The sequence below is a fragment of the Lampris incognitus genome, chromosome 1 (assembly GCF_029633865.1).
Source record: "Lampris incognitus isolate fLamInc1 chromosome 1, fLamInc1.hap2, whole genome shotgun sequence".
Classification (NCBI taxonomy): Eukaryota; Metazoa; Chordata; class Actinopteri; order Lampriformes; family Lampridae; genus Lampris; species Lampris incognitus.
Genome location: NC_079211.1, coordinates 51833520 through 51854977, shown reverse-complemented (window position 1 = coordinate 51854977; position 21458 = coordinate 51833520). Strand labels below are relative to the sequence as shown.

General features: G+C 46.6%; 1 protein-coding gene across 1 annotated transcript in view; it reads left to right on the top strand.

The window, feature by feature from the left end:
* Window positions 1-21458, top strand: part of LOC130126850 (gamma-aminobutyric acid receptor subunit alpha-2) — a 60212-nt gene that overhangs the window by 36301 nt on the left and 2453 nt on the right. Inside the window, exons 7-8 of the mRNA XM_056296497.1 lie at window positions 15018-15170; window positions 19687-19889. Of these exons, the coding sequence (XP_056152472.1) occupies window positions 15018-15170; window positions 19687-19889 (356 nt within the window). The remainder of the gene's footprint in view (window positions 1-15017; window positions 15171-19686; window positions 19890-21458) is intronic.

The window sequence follows — 21458 nt, the reverse complement described above, 5'->3', positions numbered from 1 at the left end:
CATTATTACAGAAAGAGCAGTGAGTCCCTGCTCTAGGATCTATATGTGTCACATATCTGTTCGTAGCCACAGCCCCATGTACCACCCTCCACTGTAGATTAGCAGTGTGTTTCTCTATGGGGGGTTTGTACAGGGACCTCCAGCTGCCTTTGGGAGATGAACCTGGTGTTAACACACTCGACCACCTCCTGTACACCGGCTAGTGATGTTCTGTTGAGAACCTTTACACTGACCGCATACAAGGCCTTTTTTGATGTACTTGAGAAGTCCTGTAGTTTTGGTGTTTTGAAAGACAGAATGCCCCCCTTCACTTCTTCCTCCTGCTCCTCCACTGTAGCACGGATGGACAAAGATGGAAAAACAGTCTGCATAACTGGCTGATTCTCTCCACACTCTGCTCCTAGTGCCTCTCTGAAGAAACCAGGAAGTGCACTGATCACTTCCTCCAACAACATCTCCATGAGACGAAGAGATTTAAAACCAGGCTCTTGGCTCAAAATATCAGCCATTTTCCACTGTCCTCCTGATCTGAGACCCTCTAACTTAGTACGTCCAGCTCTTGCGAGGGCTCTCCATACACTTATGGAGCTGAGCATCCTGCAGTGTATCAGAGGGTTATAAACAGTGGTTCCTCCCCTACACTGCCATAGATCTGGGAGTAGTCTCTTGTGGTGTTTAGGACTGTTCCCCAAGCTCAGAGGACAGCCTGATAGAATGGTGTCAGTGAACTCCATGCCAGCTAGGTTCAGGAGGAACAAGTGCTTGTCATAGTTCAGGTACATAATCCTACGAAGCAGCACAGATGCTGCTTCACTCCAAAGCTGTTGTTTATGATATAAAAAGTCACTGCACAGTTTGTAGGCGAAAAGCCTTGATACGACTGCGGATGTCAATCAGGCCCTGGCCTCCATTTGACACTGGTAGGAACAATACAGCAGATTTGGTCCAGTGAAAGCCTCCCCAGAAGACGTTCATCAGCATCTTCTGCACTTCTCTTATGAGTGTGTCCGGAGGTTCTACAACTGTAAACTTGTGCCAGAACATCGAGGCAATCAAGTTGTTCACAATCAAGACTCTCCCCCTATAGGACAGCTGAGGCTGTATCCAAGTCCGTCTGGACAATCGGGCACTGATCTTTTCAAGTAAACCCTCCCGGTCTTTGCTCAGAAAGTGGTCACTGCCCAGAAAGACACCTAAGCATTTCATCCCTTATGTGTTCAACTGCAGCCCGGCCAAGGTCTCTCCCTTTTTGGCTAACAGTGTTAGGACAGCCCTTCTACAACTCAAAGGTTAAGTCCCAGAATCCAAACAATCTTTAAATACATCATGTAAGTCTTGTCCAATTGCAGTCCAGAACGTCTTGTAAAACTCCGAAGGAAGTCCATCAACTCCAGAGGCTTTGCCACAGCTGAGCTGCTGAACCGCTGCAGACATCTCATCAAAGGAGATGGGTACCCCAGCGAGGCCACCTGTGTTTCACCCAGCTGAGGCAGTCTAGTCTCTCCAGTATCTCCTCCACACAGTCAGAGTCACAGTTCTCCACACTGAACAGGAAGTCTATGGCCAACTTCCTCATCTCTGATGGATCAGTTGTTATTGCTCCATATGGAATCTTGAGATGCATCATCGCATTATTCTTTTTCTAATTTTTCTTTCAAGCTTAAAGAAGAAAGAAGTTGGAGCATATATATTTTTGACAGTAGAGATTCGAGTTCTGAGGAAAGCCCCCTGTGTGTTTTTTGTATAGCTGACATAAAATCCTAGAGAGAGAGAGAGAGAGAGACAGAGACGGAGGTAGAGGCAGAGAGAGAGAGAGAGAAGAGCCAGACAAAGGAGCCAGACAGGTGGTGAGAGATGGTGAAATGAACATAAGGTGGGAGAGTGTGTGCCTGTTATAGCAGTCAGGGACACAGGCAGCAGACAGGACTGGCTGCCATCCTCTCAGCACAGTGATTTGGCTTAGCCATGTTGGAGCCCAAAGACACGACAGGAGCACAGGCATGGCCCAGAAAAGAACAGCGGTGCATTAAATACAAAAGAAATGCTTGTGTGTGTGTGGGTGTGTGTGTGTGTGTGTGAGAGAGAGAGAGAGAGAGAGAGAGAGAGAGAGAGAGAGAGAGAGAGAGAGAGAGAGAGAGAGAGAGAGAGAGAGAGAGAGGTTGGGGGGGAGAGGAAGGTGAGATTTTCTGCAGTAATTCACTGAAGGAGAGTACTGAGTCTTTTGTATCTTTTCTATAGCGTCTTTTCTTCTCCGAAGTCTTGAAGGAAGTGTTGAAGTAGACAAGATAACACCTCCGGCCCTCCCCTTCCCACAGTATAATGAAATGGTGGGAGTGAGAGTTTGAAGAAATAAGAAAGTGGAAGGAAAGCAACATTAATATTTACAGATTCCTTTTACAAGAGCAAATTGAGGGTGGTTTTTATAGCGCTGACAGACGTAACAGGAATAATAACGCTGTTGTGGGTCTCCGACGACTCTGTGCACCACTGATGCCGTGCAGGGCAACTCACCACACATAAAGTCCCCCAAAAATATGTGCCTGTGTGTGTGTGTGTGTGTGTGTGTGTGTGTGTGTGTGTGTGTGTGTGTGTGTGTGTGTGTGTGTGTGTGTGTGTGTGTGTGTGTGTGTGTGTGTGTGTGAGAGTGTGCATGTTTCTCTGAATAAATATGAGGGGACGAGGCATTGCCAGAGCAGTTTGCAGGCAAAGACCACAGGGAAGTAGAGCGGAAAGAAATGGCCGGTAGGGTGGAATTTATTGGTGCTTTAAACTTGTAATGAACCTGGTCTTGACAAAAAGTCTCGACGTTGTTTAAAATGAGTAATACAATGACACACAAAGCCTTCCAAAGCATTGCACATTTAAATCAGCGTGGGTGCATGTAATACAGTGTATTTACAGGTAGCACGTTGGAAAGCAGGACTGGCGTGACAAGTTCCTTTCCCCCCGGTTCGAATGAGCCCTCTGACTTACGAGTTTCCAGTAGGTTGGACTCGTTTGAGTGTGATGCTGGAACGACGAGACATGAGTGTGTCGTAACAGTCAGCTCGTAAAGGGTATTTTCTGTCAGTAGAGAGCAGGAACCATCTTAACCCGGAAACAAAACTTTGGGTGACGCCAACGCAGACCTTAGAGAAGGCAGGCGGGTTACGGCTGAGGTCTTATCACAACAATGTTATCACAATAATCAGATTAGAGATCTGATTAATGGGGGACACGCTTGGATGGAGTGGACTTACAGTGCCTGTAAACACCAGGCTGAGGTCTAGACTTAGGGTCAACTAAAACATGAAGTGAGCTTGGGTGATAGGTGTGTTTTACCGCGTTCAGACCAAGGACCAGGGTCGGACCGGGGTTATTTGACCAGGGTTAAACCCTTTGTCAATTCATACCAAGCCAGTCGACACGGGTTCAGCCTGGGTCATGACAATTCAGATAGGACCCGGGTCCTATCTGGGAATGGGCGGGGTGGACAACACGTCATATTCAGTGGTCAATTCCTGCACTGCACAGAGACAACAGCACAACAAACGAGGACGAGCAAGAACAATCATGGACAATGCTGAAATTCTTCAGATTTTTTCTGTACTTGGATTCGTTGTCCTCACGCAGTCACCAGAGGATGGACTAAATAAGTTGCTGATGGAGGTGAGCAAAATCCAAGCTGTGCTAAGAGCGAGACGAACAGCATTCATGGCCTAAAGTAACAGACGTCGCCGTGAGTACCTCAGAAGAAGAAGAGCTTTTATAATGTCTTCAATGGCGACTGTTGTTTCCCTTGGTACCACAAGTTGGAAAAGCATAATAGCTCCCCTTTAAGTACATTTTGCTGACAATACTAATGTACTTTTACTTAAGTAAGAGTTTGAATTCAGGACTTTTGCTTGTAATTGAGTATTTTTCATGGTTCTACTTTTACTAAAGTAATAGATCAGAGTACTCCTTCCACCTCTGTACAGTATGCAAAGACGACAACAACAATGGCAGACAGCGATCGCTGTCGATAGTTGTCGAAGATACATAACGTTAACGGTTACTTCTGTTTATTCACACAGAAGAATATTGAATCATATTTGAATGCATATTTCCACTTACCCCTTGATTACAAGGGATGTGCCGTGCCCGACCGGTCAAGGTCCTCTACCGCAGTGGTTCTCAATCTTTTTGGGGTCTTGGACCCCCTGCGTATTTTGGATCTATCCTGAGGACCCCTCCACCTGATCTTGGGGGAGGGGGGTTGCAATTTGATAGAAACAGTAGAAACTGCATTTTAAATTGCATTATAGCATTTATTCACTCTTTGGGGCAAAAATAAGAGCTTTCAGTTGTAACTTAGATATAGTTAACAAAACAGAATTCTTATGCAGTAACTTTCAGATATGTGTAACAACACAGAATATGTATTCAGTAACTTTCAGATATATGTAACAAAACAGAATTCTTATGCAGTAACTTTCAGATATATGTAACAAAACAGAATATGTATTCAGTAACTTTCAGATATATGTAACAACAGAATTTTTATGCAGTAACTTTTAACAATGCAAACGGGAGCGAGATCTCTTATTAAAATACAATAAATTACACTTGTGAAACAGATGTAATTAGAGAAAAAACTCCTGTTACCCTTTATAGTTTAGGTAGATAAAAGTCTCAGTCACATTTGAGTAAAATAATCCTATTTCTATAAATGTCATAGGATCTTTTTTTTAAAGATATTTTATTTTCACGGACCCCTTGCAATTACACCACGGACCACTAGGGGTCCGCGGACCCCCGGTTGAGAAACACTGCGTCTACCGTTACGTTCTCTGATGAAGACGCCGTGTCCGACATCTCATCTCTCTCCCCCTTATTACGTGAAGAAGACGAGGTTGGTGGCGATGGCGTTTCTTCTCTGGCCTGTCCGGAGCTAGAGGAGAGCTGCACTGGATTGGCGAGAGCAGTGTGTCCGAAAATACTGTTGCACACATCATAATACGGTTTTCATTGTGGTCGTGGATCTTGGTGTATTGTTTCTTCAGTGCCTTCAGTTTGTTTGGGATCTGTTTTGGGGATCGCCGGACGCCTCTCTGGTGCAGCAGCCTTGTTCGGTTCACGCACACAACGTTGTCCCTCACCGTCCCGGCCATCTGCCTGTTGGTCTCTTCCTCACCACGCACAGCGAGGGGCCCCCGCGCTTCCAAATCTTGCCATTTCTCCATGTTGCTTTAATCGACCCGGGTCGCCAAGCGGGGTCGGACAACCCGGGTTATCCCTTTCATACACAAAATCAACCCTGGTCCGACCCGGGTCGGAGCTTGGTCTGAAAGGGGTGTTTCTAACAAGCGGGTAGAGGTGTTGGAGAAGTAGGTTATCATCGGCAAACAGTAAAACGAGAGCAGCGAGATGGACCGAAGGGGCTTCTCTGGCCATTTGCACAGATTTTGAGGTGTTGGTTTTCTGCCCCAAGATGCAAAGTGAGTCTTGTTCTCTTCACAAAGCCGCTCGAGCTGTCACCTTTCTGACGTAGACCCTTCTTTTTAGCCGTAGTCCCGAGGTAAAGGTAAAACGAGGGTTGGTCAACACATCCAAAGTAGTGTTTAATATCAAGTATCGAATTCAGACCCGCTTCATCAAAAGGAAAAGAAAAAGAAAACGTTTCCCATGAAAGCTCCCACTTCACCTTGACAGCCTTTTGTTTGGAGCTGAGGCGCCACTTCTGCTTACAACAAACTGAAAGATATGCACAATATGTTGCGTTCAGTGTTATCAATACAACTGTAACACCATTTCCGAATACAGCTACAAGCTCATGTGGGTAGGCTAAAATTATGGCTTGATCTAATATTTGGCTCATATATGTATAAAAACGTTGTTAAAAGAAACACTCAATGGTAGGGAAAGAGCTCAACAAATAAGGAGCAAAATAATCCAGTGAGTCAAGGAAATTCTTTATGAGATAGTACAACGATCACGGATGTGTAGACCTGCTAGCCCTTGGCTAACGGGTCGGATCCTTTAGTCGACTGGTTAATGTAGTCGCCTGTGGTGCGGGAGACCCGGGTTCGCGTCTCGGCTGCGGCGGTTCCCGGCCACCCCCTGAATTCGCTACACTGGTGTCAGAAGTGGGATGGTGAGACCGTAAGGCCATTGAAAGCCTGTGTGCCCAGAAGCGTGAGGGAGCCGGTTTGCTGAGGCGTGGGGACACGCTTCCCGAAGAAGACGGGTAGTTTAATGACCATGGGTCGGACCCTTTAGTCGACTGGTTAACGTAGTCACCCGTGGTGTGGAAGACCCGGGTTTGTGTCCCGGCTGCGGCGGTTCCCGGATGCCCCCCGAATTCGCTACATTGGTGTCAGAAGTGGGACGGTGAGACTGTGAGGCCATCGGAAGCACCTGCGCCCAGAGGCGTGAGGGAGCTGATATAATAAACAGTCACAAAGTCCCTGGCTTACTGGAAGTGTCTCCTTTCTATTTCCACCAGATATGAACTACCACCATACAGGATTTCCCCAGTGACTGTATTTCACTATCAAGGGATATCCCCGCCTCGGTCGCTCGAGAAACAATATCCTTTCATGTGAACTAACTGCTCCCATCGAGGTTAAGTGCTGTACGATGTCTGAATAGAGGACGAGCTGTATACCAAAGACCGCTTTTCCCGTTTAGCGCCTCACTCCATGTACCCCAATCGGCTGACGTTAGATTAATCATTCATCGCTCCTCTGTCAGTGTTCGCTACGGCGTACTTGCAAACTAGGTCATTTGGCACAAATGAGTGTGCTTGCAGGCTTCACTGTGAGGGCCTGTGTGCACAGTAACACACCGTTAAAGGGAATCCCTTATTCAGCCACACATTTGTCATCACACACAGTGGTGTCCAGCCTCCTACACCAGCAGAAGCAGCAGCCAGCGGCTCTGCACCTGCAGGTCCACCATGTCGGACAAGTGTCCCGCAGCGTGGACCACCTCTCCTGTCACAACACAGCACTTACCGTGCTTGTCCCAGTTCAGTTCCTACCGTAGCACCGTCTCCTCGTGTTCCGTAAAGGTTTTTATGGAAGGGTCTTTGCCCTTTTTCAAATGAATGGTGCTAAGTAGGATTCGTTCATGGTACAAATGGGCATGTAAGTGAAGTGGAGCAGGCATTAGTCAGGGAACATATTGGCTTTTTACGTGTTAGTTTGCTTGATTTTGCTCAGATTGTCATTAAAATAGTTGATTCCTGAAAATGAGGTTCGGCCCAGATCTTGCAGATAAAGTTTTGTCAGTGTTTCCTGGACTGATGATAATTCCTATACAGTAATCATCGCTCAGGCTTTTTGTCTTCCCTGGAAGTTTCCTCCCTCTGGTGGACAGTTTTTTTTTCCTTTCTGGTTGAAGTTTTCCATGACACCAGGTAATTTTAGAAAATCGCCTTGCAATGTACATCTGCGACCATGATGCAGTTACCATCTCTGTGCCACAAATACACATCTCTCCTGTCAGAGCAGGGACGGTACACTTCTCCAGGGAGGATGCAGCCATGTTCCGTGGGTTCCCTGCTTGTAACATCCCCCTCCTCCCACTCCTCACACAGGCATCCTCCCCCTCCTCCCCATCCACCCCCTCCTCACACAGGCATCCTCCCCGTCCTCCCCATCCTCACACAGGCATCCCCCCTCCTCCCCATCCTCACACAGGCATCCTCCCCCTCCTCACACAGGCATCCTCCCCATCCTCACACAGGCGTTCTCCCCCTCCTTCCCCTCCTCACACAGGCATCCTCCCCCTCCACCCCATCCTCACACAGGCATCATCCCCATCCTCCCCCTCCTCCCCATCCTCACACAGGCATCCTCCCCCTCCTCACACAGGCCTCCTCCCCCTCCTCACACAGACATCCTGCCCCTCCTCCCCATCCTCCCCCTCCTCACACAGGCATCAGGGCAGGCATGCAAATTAAATTACAGGAGATATAGAGCTCCAGAGGGCACTGAGAGCACAATCACTCATTTTCTCTAAATTCCAGAAGTGTATCTGTGTGCGTGTGTGTGTGTGTTTGTGTGTGTGTGTGTGCGTGCAGACGTATGGATGAGTATTTGTGAGAGAGAAAGACAGAATTAGTCGTCACTTAGCTGCAAAACATGCGAGTGATACAACTCGTGTGCACAACAAAAGAGGGGATATGGAGTCTTTTGGGATTAGTCGTTGGAATTGACACCCCCCATCCCCCCCATCACCACCCCATCCCACATCCCACAATGCTGGAAAGGACTTCCTTCCTTGCCAAGTGGCAATCTGTATCAAAGACCTGATTTGGGAATCACGGCAAACGAGCTGGGCTTCTCTGTCCTGTTGCCACGGGTAACACATCTTTTGCTTCTCGTGTCTAATCTTGGCCTCTAGTTTAGATGTCTTGTGTTTGGAAGGCTCGCCTGCTGCTGCGGCGCTGGCAGCGCTTCACAGCCCGTCGGCTGTCAGGCTTCACTGTGGGGCTGGGAACCAGACCTACTGTATGGTTTTCTCCCAGTGACTGCAGCGTGGTGTCAGATTCAAAAAGTGAAGCAACGTTGTTCTAATCTCTCGTATCAAGTCTTTTGCTGATGGTACTCCATAAAATGTTGTTGTGTAATGTAGCTGTTAATCTGATGGTAATTACACAGAGGCCGTAAAAGAGACTCATCCCGCTTGTGTGAATACAAGAACTGCTGGTTTGAACTTGTGCGGTGATGTATGAGCTAAAGCTGCTTGCTGAGGTGTGTGTGTGTCTCCATCGTTCTACAGCGCTGTTCTCATCCTGTTCTCACCCTCTTCTCATCCTGTTCTACAGCACTGTTCTCATCCTGTTTTCATCCTGTTCTCATCCTGTTCTCACCCTGTTCTCATCCTGTTCTACAGCGCTGTTCTCATCCTGTTCTCACCCTCTTCTCATCCTGTTCTACAGCGCTGTTCTCATCCTGTTCTACAGCACTGTTCTCATCCTGTTTTATAGCACTGTTCTCATCCTGTTCTACAGCGCTGTTCCCATCCTGTTCTCACCCTCTTCTCATCCTGTTCTACAGCACTGTTCTCACCTGTTCTACAGCACTGTTCTCATCCTGTTCTACAGCACTGTTATCATCCTGTTATCATCCTGTTCTACAGCGCTGTTCCCATCCTGTTGTACAGCACTATTCTCATCCTGTTCTCATCCTGTTCTCATACTGTTCTACAGCGCTGTTCTCATCCTGTTCTCATCCTGTTCTACAGCGCTGTTCTCATCCTGTTCTACAGCACTGTTCTCATCCTGTTCTACAGCACTGTGCTCATTCTGTTCAACAGCGCCGTTCTCATTCTGTTCGACAGCGCTGTTCTCATCCTGTTCTACAGCACTGTTCTCATCCTGTTCTCATCCTGTTTTCATCCTGTTCTACAGCACTATTCTCATCCTGTTTTCGTCCTGTTCTCATCCTTTTCCACAGCGCTGTTCTCATCCTTTTCTACAGCACTGTTCTCATCCTATACTCATCCTGTTCTGATCCTGTTCTACATCGCTGTTCTCATCCTGTTCTCATCCTGTTTTCATCCTGTTCTACAGCGCTGTTCTCATCCTGTGCTACAGCACTGTTCTCATCCTGCTCTCATCCTGTTCTACAGCGCTGTTCTCATCCTGTTCTACAACACTGTTCTCATCCTGTTTTCATCCTGTTCTACAGCGCTGTTCTCATCCTGTTCTACAGCACTGTTCTCATCCTGTTCTCATCCTGTTCTTCATCGCTGTTCTCATCCTGTTCTACAACACTTTTCTCATCCTGTTTTCATCCTGTTCTCATCCTTTTCTACAGCGCTGTTCTCATCCTGTTCTACAGCACTGTTCTCATCCTATACTCATCCTGTTCTCATCCTGTTCTACATCGCTGTTCTCATCCTGTTCTCATGCTGTTTTCATCCTGTTGTCCAGCGCTGTTCTCATCCTGTTCTACAGCACTGTTCTCATCCTGCTGTCATCCTGTTCTACAGCGCTGTTCTCATCCTGTTCTACAGCACTGTTCTCATCCTGTTTTCATCCTGTTCTACAGCGCTGTTCTCATCCTGTTCTACAGCACTGTTCTCATCCTGTTCTACAGCGCTGTTCTCATTCTGTTCGACAGCGCTGTTCTCATCCTGTTCTACAGCACTGTTCTCATCCTGTTCTCATCCTGTTTTCATCCTGTTCTCATCCTTTTCTATAGCGCTGTTCTCATCCTGTTCTACAGCACTGTTCTCATCCTATACTCATCCTGTTCTACATCACTGTTCTCATCCTGTTTTCATCCTGTTCTCCAGCACTGTTCTCATCCTGTTCTACAGCACTGTTCTCATCCTGTTCTCATCCTGTTCTACAGCGCTGTTCTCATCCTGTTCTACAACACTGTTCTCATCCTGTTTTCATCCTGTTCTACAGCGCTATTCTCATCCTGTTCTACAGCATTGTTCTCATCCTGTTCTCATCCTGTTCTACAGCGCTGTTCTCATCCTGTTCTACAACACTGTTCTCATCCTGTTTTCATCCTGTTCTACAGCGCTGTTCTCATCCTGTTCTACAGCATTGTTCTCATCCTGTTCTCATCCTGTTCTACAGCGCTGTTCTCATCCTGTTCTACAGCACTGTTCTCATCCTGTTCTCATCCTGCACCAGACTGACAGCTTCTCTTTCTGACAGAGAACCGTTCATTAAGATATATCCTTTCTGGGTTAAACAAGATGGCAGCGCAAATTCACATTTGTGGCGGCCTCACCCAGTACCGTCCATGCAGTGTCTTTGTCCACGTCTGCGTCTAAGTTTGTCTTCGTTTGATGGCTGGGGGAGCTGGCGCTGGATCAGCTGGGAGAGCTTGGTCTGCTGCGTCCTGTGGGCCCAGGGACCATGGCCCTGCCTGGAGCTGTGCCTGAAGAAGAAACACAGAGGGCAGTCTGATAGGACGCGGAAGCGGGGCAGGCTAAGCTAACTGCTAGCCCATGCAGACCGGCTGTTCCGACAGTTATCCTGGCTGGCGTTCGTTGGATATGTGCGTTCTTGCATTCTTCTCCTGGACAGTGATTTTTTTTGTTGTAGTTCTTGTAGTTTTTGGATATGTGTTTTGTCTTTGGGTTGCACTGCTGTGGGCTGGGGGAAATTATGTTTCGTTTCATTTCATGTGCGCAAGTGCATGAAATGAAATGACAAATAAAGTGTTTCTGATTCTGATTCTGCTCCTTTGAAGACAATTTTCCTCAAGTCCATAATTACAACTGTAGCTCCTGCGTTCACAGTGCACTATCAGCCATGCAGCGAAAGAGGCTGGTGAAGGCACCTTTGCTAGACTCTCTCTCCTTCTGCTAGACTCTTTCCTTCTGGACTCTCTCTCCACCTGGACTTTCTTCTTCTGGACTGTCTCTCCTCCTGGACTCTCTCTCCTTCTGCTAGACTCTCTCCTTATTGACTCTCTTCTTCTGGACTCTCTCTCCTCCTGGACTCTCTCTCCTCCTGGACACTCTCTAATTAACTAGACTCTCTCCTTGTTGACTCTCTCCTTCTGGACTCTCCTTCTGGACTCTCTCTCCTTCTGCTAGAATCTCGCATGTTTGCCAACCACCAATAAACACCTAGAAGAAGAAGAAGAAGAAGAAGAAGAAGAAGAAGAAGAAGACTCTCTCCTTCTGGACTCTCTCCTTATGGACTCTCTCCTCCTGGACTCTCCTTCTGGACTCTCTCTCCTTCTGGACTCTCCTTTGGCTAGACTCTTTCCTTCTTGACTCTCTCTCCTTCTGCTAGACTCTCTCCTTATTGACTCTCTCCTTCTGGACTCTCTCTCCTCCTGGGCTCTCTCTCCTTCTGGACTGTATCTCTTCCTGGACTCTCTCTCCTTCTGCTAGACTCTCTCCTTCTTGACTCTCTCTCCTTCTGCTAGACTCTCACATGTTTGCCAACCACCAATAAACACCAACAAGAAGAAGAAGAAGACGCTCTTTCCTTCTTGACTCTCTCTCCCTCTACTAGACTCTCCTTCTGGACTCTCTCTCCCTTTGGACGCTGTCCTTCTGGACTCTCTCTCCTCCTGGACTCTCCTTCTGGACTCTCTCTTTCTGAACGCTCTCCTTCTGGACGTGCTCCTTCTGGACTCTCTGTCCTCCTGGACTCTCCTTCTGGACTCTATCTCCTTCTGGACTCTCTCCTTCTGCTAGACTCTTTCCTTCTTGACTCTCTCTCCTTCTGCTAGACTTTCTCCTTATTGACTCTCTCTCCTTCTGGACTCTCTCTCCTTCTGCTAGAATCTCGCATGTTTGCCAACCACCAATAAACACCTAGAAGAAGAAGAAGACTCTCTCCTTCTGGATTCTCTCTCCTTCTGGACTCTCTTCTTATGGACTCTCTCTCCTCCTGGACTCTCCTTCTGGACTCTCCTTCTGGACTCTGTCCTTTGGCTAGACTCTTTCCTTCTTGGCTCTCTCTCCTTTTGCTAGACTCTCTCCTTACTGACTCTCTCCTTCTGGACTCTCTCTCCTCCTGGGCTCTCTCTCCTTCTGGACTGTATCTCCTCCTGGACTCTCACTCCTTCTGCTAGACTCTCTCCTTCTTGACTCTCTCTCCTTCTGCTAGACTCTCGCATGTTTGCCAACCACCAATAAACACCAACAAGAAGAAGAAGAAGACGCTCTTTCCTTCTTGACACTCTCTCTCTCTACTAGACTCTCCTTCTGGACTCTCTCTCCCTTCTGGACTCTCTCTCATTTTGGATGCTCTCCTTCTGCACTCTCTCTCCTGGACTCTCCTTCTGGACTCTCTCCTTCTGCTAGACTTTCCTTCTTGACTCTCTCTCCTTCTGCTAGACTCTCTCCTTCTGGACTCTCTCTCCTTCTGGACTCTCTCTCCTTCTGGACTGTCTCTCCTCTTGAACTCTCTCTCCTTCTGCTAGACTCTCTCCTTCTGGACTCTCTCCTCCTGGACTCTCCTTCTGGACTCTCTCTCCTCCTGGACTCTCTCTCCTTCTGGACTGTCTCTCCTCTTGAACTCTCTCTCCTTCTGCTAGACTCTCTCCTTCTTGACTCTCCTTCTGGACTCTCACCTTCAGCTAGAATCTCGCATGTTTGCCAACCACCAATAAACACCAACAAGAAGAATAAGAAGACACTCTCCTTCTGGACTCTCTCTCCTCCTGGACTCTCCTTCTGGACTCTCTCTCCTTCTGCTAGACTCTTGCATGTTTGCCAACCACCAATAAACACCAACAAGAAGAAGAAGAAGACGCTCTTTCCTTCTTGACTCTCTCTCCCTCTACTAGACTCTCCTTCTGGACTCTCTCCTTCTGGACTCTCGCTCCTTTTGGACACTCTCCTTCTGGACTCTCTCCTTCTGGACTCTCTCTCATTTTGGACGCTCTCCTTCTGGACTCTCTCTCCTCCTGGACTCTCTCTTTCTGAATGGTCTCCTGCTGGACGTGCTCCTTCTGGACTCTCTGTCCTCCTGGACTCTCCTTCTGGACTCTCTCCTTCTGCTAGACTCTTTCCTTCTTGACTCTCTCTCCTTCTGCTAGACTCTCTCCTTATTGACTCTCTCTCTCCTTCTGGACTCTCTCTCCGCCTGGACTCTCTCTCCTTCTGGACTGTCTCTCCTCTTGAACTCTCTCTCCTTCTGCGAGACTCTCTCCTTCTTGACTCTCCTTCTGGACTCTCTCACCTTCTGATAGAATCTCGCATGTTTGCCAACCACCAATAAACACCAACAAGAAGAATAAGAAGACGCTCTCCTTCTGGACTCTCTCTCCTCCTGGACTCTGCTTCTGGACTCTCTCTCCTTCTGGATTCTCTCCTTCGGCTAGACTCTCTCCTTCTTGACTCTCTCCTTCTGGACTCTCTCCTTCTGCTAGACTCTCGCATGTTTGCCAACCACCAATAATCACCAACAAGAAGAATAAGAAGACTCTCTCCCTCTGGACTCTCTCCTTATGGACTCTCTCCTTCGGCTAGACTCTTTCCTTCTTGACTCTTTCTCCCTCTACTAGACTCTCTCCTTCGGGACTCTCTCTCTTTCTGAGCTCTCTCCTTCTGGACTCACTCTCCTTTTAGACTCTCTCCTTCTGGACTCTCTGTCCTCCTGGACTCTCCTTCTGGACTCTCTCTCCTTCTGGACGCTCTCCTTCTGGAATCTCTCTCCTCCTGGACTCTCCTTCTGGACCCTCTCTCCTTCTGAACTCTCTCCTTCTGCTAGACTCTTTCCTTCTTGACTCTCTCTCCCTCTGCCAGACTCTCTCCTTCTGGACTCTCTCATTCTGGACTCTCTCCTTCTGGACTCTCTCTCCTCCTGGACTCTCTCTCCTCCTGGACTCTCTCTCCTCCTGGCTCCCCACCAACCTATTTGAAGACCATCCATGTTCAGCCTCTTCTTTAAAAGCTTTTTCAGGGTCTACCCACCATCAGGAGCTACAGTCACATGTAAAGTGTACCAATCATTTTATGTTCTGTTGCCCTGGACTTTGGTCATATATCAGTCAAAACGCGATCCATTATATCCAGGCTTACGATGTTCAAAATGCAGCACCAGGGCTTTTAACCTCAAACAATTACAGCGGTCACATCTATTTAGGAAATTAAATATTGGTTGTATTGACTATCTTATCAATGGGTACCAATGGATCTGGCTCCTGACTACATAGTCAATATTTTAACTGCATGTGAGACAGAGCTGAGCCTGACATGAAGGAAAAGGTACATTAGCCACAGCATCTACACTAAATAGAGATTTTGGAAGCGAGATAAGTATCTCCGCGATAAGAAATTAACATTTATACAAATACTTCATCTACTCTCATATTTTCTTATAATCTCTTTTTTTACACGTCTTGTATTCATCAGCATTCATTTACAGTTATTTTGTTCATTGTGCGTAATGTGTTCACAGTATGCACAAGGATACACATTGTCTTACTAGTCACAGTACTTGCAGGAGTGCGGTAACAGTAAAAGTGGTAGTAATGGTTTTACTGTCGACGTGGTATTGGTTTGATTTAGAGTACGGGTTGCAGTTTTGTGATGGGTCCAGATTTCTGTGTTCACAGGTGAATACACAGTCATGACGGCTCACTTCCACCTGAAGAGGAAGATTGGCTACTTCGTTATCCAGACCTACCTGCCGTGCATCATGACCGTCATCCTCTCCCAGGTGTCCTTCTGGCTGAACAGAGAGTCGGTGCCAGCGAGGACTGTGTTTGGTAAGGTTCATAACCAAACTAGTCACGACCATGAGCCGTCAACATGCGACATAGTATTCTCATGAAACGATTCGTGTGATATCGTACGAAAAGTCATGCACACAAATTCGTATGTAACACACACATGTAACCCTAACCCCTGGGGGGGGGTGTAGGGGGGAGGGGGAATTGTAGAGTGGAGGAGGGGGGAGAACAGCGTCCCCCCCCGGGGTTAGGGTTAGGGTTACATATGTGGTTACATACAAATTTTAGTGCATTACTTTTCGTACCTTTTACTACGACCAGGGAATGAGAACAGCCTGCAAAATGGCTGCTCGTAATTTGCGCGTGATGGTGTGCGTCATGTCAGTATTTATGACGTGTGTTGGTGGCGTCATTTCCTTCGTGAAGTTCGTTGCTCTGTCCTAGAAACACACTAGCGTCCTCCAGTGGAGAGAAATAGTCTAAACTTGATGTGTGATTATGTGCAACATGTCTGATTACAGACGCACCATGACTACCACCGAGGCGCTGCAGTATTTACAGACGTTGGACAGCGGCCATTTTAAATTGTTTAAAAAACAGGATTAAAGTAGTTAAAATTTTCGGATGATCCGCTGTGGCGACCCCTAACGGGAGCAGCCGAAAGTAGTAGTAGTAGAAAGTAGTTAAAATTTTAATTTTAGTTTCAGCTAGTTTCATAACAGACACACTAACATATGTAATGCGTTAATATCTCAACTGGGTATTTATCTTGACAGAATTTAAAAACCGTGGCGGGCATTTCGACCGCCCACGGTCGTTTCCTGGCCGTTCTAGTGTTAAAAAACACAAGGAGGGCTGTAATAATAATAGTAGCTCTGATCATAGTACAAACAATGCCACAAATACCACTACTGCAGTAGAAGATTTACCCGCGGTGGTTGTAGTACTAGTAGTGGTAGTACTAGTGGTGGTGGCAATAGTAACATCAGCAGTGTTGTCGTTAAAGCAAAGCGACCACAGTGTTCAGCTTCATCTCTGTGATGTTGGGTGGCCGTCCAGTAGCGACCACAGTACTCATCACTCTTGTGTGTGTGTCTGAAACGCTGCTGAGCTTCATGTTTGTCTTGATTTATTATCCTGAAACACACATCACGCTTTTAGTACGATGCATGGCACCTCATAGTGGCATTACAGCAGACGTACAATAATGGTCACACCTTACATTTACTATCCCTTCAACCTTCTTTTGTTCTGGAATACTCCCGTAATTCTTCTTCTTTTAGCTGCTCCCAACAGCGGATCATCTGTTTCCATCTCTTCCTGTCCTCTGCATCTTCCTCTGTCACACCAGCCACCTGCATGTCCTCCCTCACCACATCCATAAATCTCCTCTTTGGCCTTCCTCTTTTCCTCCTCCCTTTAACTCTTGCTGGTACCCTTCTGTCACAAATCACTCCTCCACTCCACCCTGCCTGCACTCTCTTCTTCACCTCTCTCCTGCACTATCCGTTACTTTGGACAGCTGACCTCAAGTATTTAAACTCATATGCCTTCGTCACCTCTACTCCTTGCATCCTCACCATTCCACTGTCCTCCCTCTCATTCACGCATATGTATTCCGTCTTGCTCCTACTGACTTTCATTCCTCTTCTCTCCAGTGCATACCTCCACCTCCCCAGGCTCTCCTCAGCCTGCTCCCTACTCCTACTACAGATCACAATGTCATCCACAAACATCATAGTCCACGGAGACTCCTGCCTGATCTCGTCTGTCAACATGTCCATCACCATAGCAAACAAGAAAGGGCTCAGAGCCAATCCTTGATGTAATCCCACCTCCACCTTGAACCCATCTGTCATTCCAACCACACACCTCACCACTGTCACACTGCCCTCATACACATCCTGCACCACTCCTTCATACTTCTCTGCAACTCCCGACTCCCTCATACAATACCACACCTCCTCTCTCGGCACCCTGTCATATGCTTTCTCTAAACCCACAAAGACACAATGTAGCCTAGCCTTCTCTATACTTCTCCATCAACATTCTCAAAGCAAACATCACATCTGTGGTGCTCTTTCATGGCATGAAACCATACTGCTGCTCGCTAATTGTCACCTCTCCTCTTAACCTAGCTTCTATTACTCGTTCCCATATCTTCATGCTGTGGCTGATCAACTTTATACCTCTGTAGTTGCTACAGTTCTGCACATCACCCTTATTCTTGAAAGTCGGTACCAGTATGCTTCTTCACTCCTCAGGCATCCTCTCACTTTCCAAGATTGTATCTCCTTATAATCCTGTGTACTTCCTTCATCTCTATATCTATCCCACTTCTTCACCAACCTCCTCCACCATATTATTTCCTGTACTTCCTCATTCCACCACCAAGTCTCCTTGTCTTCCTTCCTCTGCCCTGATGACACACCAATTACCTTCCTAGCTGTGTCCCTCACTATTTCTGCAGTGGTTGTCCAACCATCCGGCAACTCTTCACTACCACACAGTGCCTTTCTTAACTCCTCCCTGAACTCCACACAACAGTCTTCCTTCTTCAGCTTCCACCATCATTGGCTCTGCCCTCACTCTTTTCTCTCTTGTTGATCTCCAAAGTTATCCTACAGACCACCATCCGATGCTGCCTAGCTATGTACTCCCCTGTCACCACCTTGCAGTCTCCAATCCCTTTCAGATTGCACCTCCTACATAAGATATAGTCCACCTGTGTGCACTTTCCTCCACTCTTGTACGTCACCCTGTTTTCCTCCCTCTTCTTGAAATATGTATTCACCACAACAATCTCCATCCTTTTCACAAAATCTACCACCATCTGTCCTTCCACATTCCTCTCCTTAGCACCATACCTACCCATCACCTCCATTCCCTTTACCAACATGCCCATTGAAGTCTTCTCCAATCACCGCTCTCTCCTCCTTGGGTACCTTCTCCACCACTTCATCCAACTTGCACCAGAATTCCTCTTTCTCGTCCATCTCACACCCAACTTGCAGGGCATATGTGGTGATAACGTTCATTATCACACCTTCGATTTCCAGCTTCATACTCATCACTCTGTCTGACACTCTCTTCACATCCAGCACACTCTTGACATACTCTTCCTTCAGAATTACCCCTACCCCATTTCTCCTCCTATCCACACCATGGTAGCAGAGTTTGAACCCACCTCCGATACTCCTGGCCTTACTCCCCTTCCACCTGGTCTCTTGCACACACAGTATGCCTACCTTCCTTCTCTCCATCATGTCAGCCAGCTCTCTCCCTTTACCAGTCATAGTGCCAGCATTCAAAGTTCCAACTCTCACCTCCACACCCCTACCCTTCCTCCTCTCCTGCTGCCTCTGCACATGCCTTCCCCCTCTCCTTCTCCTTCACCCAACAGTAGTATAGGGAATACTTCCGTACCAACGTATTCAAATTAAATAGAATGGTCTGCTTATTACAGTGAAAATAATAAAAGAATAAAATAAAATGTCCATTAAAGTTTTTTTTTCTTAAGCTGTTGAAAAGTCAACCAGTCAACCTGATTTTTATTTTCACAAATACGTGATTATGTTGTTGTAAAGAAAAAAAATCACTCCCTACCTGTACATATTTTTTTCCCTGTGTTTGTTCTTTCTTTTCTATAAGTGGATGAAAACAATTATAAATATATGTTAAAAAAAAGCACCAGTATATTTAAAGAGCAAAGACGTTCCCAAAAATGCTTTCCTTAATGAAGCTGGTAAAGAATATTTACATGTGTGTAACCTGTCAGACCAGCCTGGTGGAGGTGTGTCGTGGAGTCAGTGTGGATGCCGTGTTGTCCCAGAGCAAAACACCACAATATAAAAGTCACTCTGGATGTTTAGACATTTGTACCAAGATTATTCATTTATCATATATTATTCATGTAGGGAGTCTCTCTGGCGTCCAGGTTTGAGCTGCAGAATGGCTCACTGGGTGACTCCCTCAAGGACTGATGATGTGCTGACGGACTGTACAATCACTACTGTCACACATGCTGCACGGACCATGCTGTCTGTGCTTTCCTTAAGTCACTGCTGTTTTACTTCTTGTTTTTATTTTGGTTTTGTTTTCTCATTTTTTCTTCTTCTTTTTTTTGGTCTTCTGTGCTGTCTCGTTTGTATTTATGTTCCTTAAAGAAACTCAATAAAAACTTAAATAAAAAAAAAAGAAAAGGAAAAATCAACCAGAACTAATAGGTACCTAAAAAACGAGCTTTGAGGGGGGGGAAATCTGTAGTTAGAAAAAAAAAAGCTTTCATTTGAGTACACAAAATCCAGTACCAGAGCCTGCCCCCAACTGTAAAATCATCACTGAAGGTCATTGCTCACTAGGGCCATTGAGGCAAAGCAAAAGCTAAGTCTTAAGGACTCCGAACACATTCTACCTGATATTTGTTTTTTTTTTCTGGACTGTACCAGTGAGCTGTGTCTGTGGAGGGGATTAGTCCAAACAAGCTTAGCTCACATCCCAGTGGCTGGACAGACTTGGGAAGCTGAAAGAAGCGTTTTTCCTCTGTTTCCAGGTGTGACCACTGTGCTGACGATGACAACGCTGAGCATAAGTGCGCGGAACTCCCTCCCCAAGGTGGCTTATGCTACCGCCATGGACTGGTTCATCGCCGTCTGCTACGCCTTCGTCTTCTCCGCTTTGATAGAGTTCGCCACTGTCAACTACTTCACAAAGCGTGGCTGGGCCTGGGACGGCAAGAGTGTTGTCACTGACAAGGTAAGGGGGGAAGAAACCTGTGGTGGACTTCATGATCCAGGGTCAAGCTGTAGAATTGTGTTTTTAACCAGGCAGTATTTTTCCTGTACGCCGTTAGCCGTCAGACGGAGGTAGCCTTGATAGGCAAGAACAGTGGAGGTCAATCAGGTGCCACGAAGAGCCGTGTGTACACATTTTAAATCCCACCCGAAAATTACCATTCACTGTCTGTCCTTACACCCTCGCATCGGATAAGGAACAACTCCCTAAAAAAAACCTTTAACAGGAAGAACAAACAGGAAGAAACCTCAGGGAGAGCAACAGAGGAGGATCTCTCTCCCAAGACAGACAACGTGCAATGATGTTGTGTTTACACAATGCAACACTGAGAGGGGATAACAGAATTATAATGGACTTATAAAATTTATGAAGAATATTATGAGGAGGATGCCAAGCAGTGTCCAGGTGCCACCGAATCAGCCCAGGACCCGAGCCACATGACCACCATCACCATGTAGACGGAAAAAAAAAATTAGTCACACATCTTAGTGAGGGAAGGATATAACATTAAAACAGGATAACAAAATTATATGGATTTATAAGATATATGAAAATAAAATGTGATGAGGGGAATGCCAAGTAGTATCCAGGTGGCGACTGCCATCACAATGGACACCTAGGAGGAAGACAGACTGCACGTGCACACAGGGGAGACTCACATCACACCATTCACACACATAGAAGAAGAGAACGGAGAAGACATCATTCAGAGAGAGCAAAAAGACACGTGAGAGAAGAGAACAGTTTGCAATAGTCAATAATCTATAAACAATCTATAATCTATATAATCTATACTCTGCAATCTCGTGGGCAGAACAGTGGTTGGTAAATTCATTGAGACAGAAAGTGACCTGCCTTGCAGTACAGGTTGTGAAGCACTCAATTTAAAGGCAACTAATTGTAGGTTAAGGCAAAAAGACGAGTTTTAAGTTTGGATGTAAAGGACTCAACAGACTCTGATTGTCTGATGGCAGCAGGCAGGTTATTCCACAAGAACAGGTCCCGATAGGAAAAGGCCCTGCCACCAGCTGACTTCTTTTTAACTTTGGGTACACAGGAGCCTTGTATTTTGAGAGTGAAGAGCTCGAGATGGAATGTGCGGTTTAATTTGCAGTAAATGAATTTCCCCAAGCGGACTAATAGAGGAAGCTTAATTTATTTATCCGTTGTTTATCTCTGGGTGCTGCTGAGAGATGCTCCTCAAGGGTTTTGCTGTATTTAGGACGTGGCTGCATAGGTCTCGGTGCTACCTTCTGAGTTAGCAGTGCTAATGCTAGCTGTGGTATTACCATTATGCTCACTGACAGGTAGCTAATTCAAAATAATAAACCTGTTCCCCAGCCGAACCTCTGGTGAGACATAAGTGCAACTGTGCTTTTTGTGTCTGACTCTTCTTTTGTCCCGCACACCTTCTGTCCAGAGCTCAGGATTTGACACTGCGGGGGTAGAACAGGTCTTTGGTCTTACTCCCCGGTTTAGCCAATAGCACATATCCAGACACATTGTGATGTCGGTCTCAAGTGGGTTTGG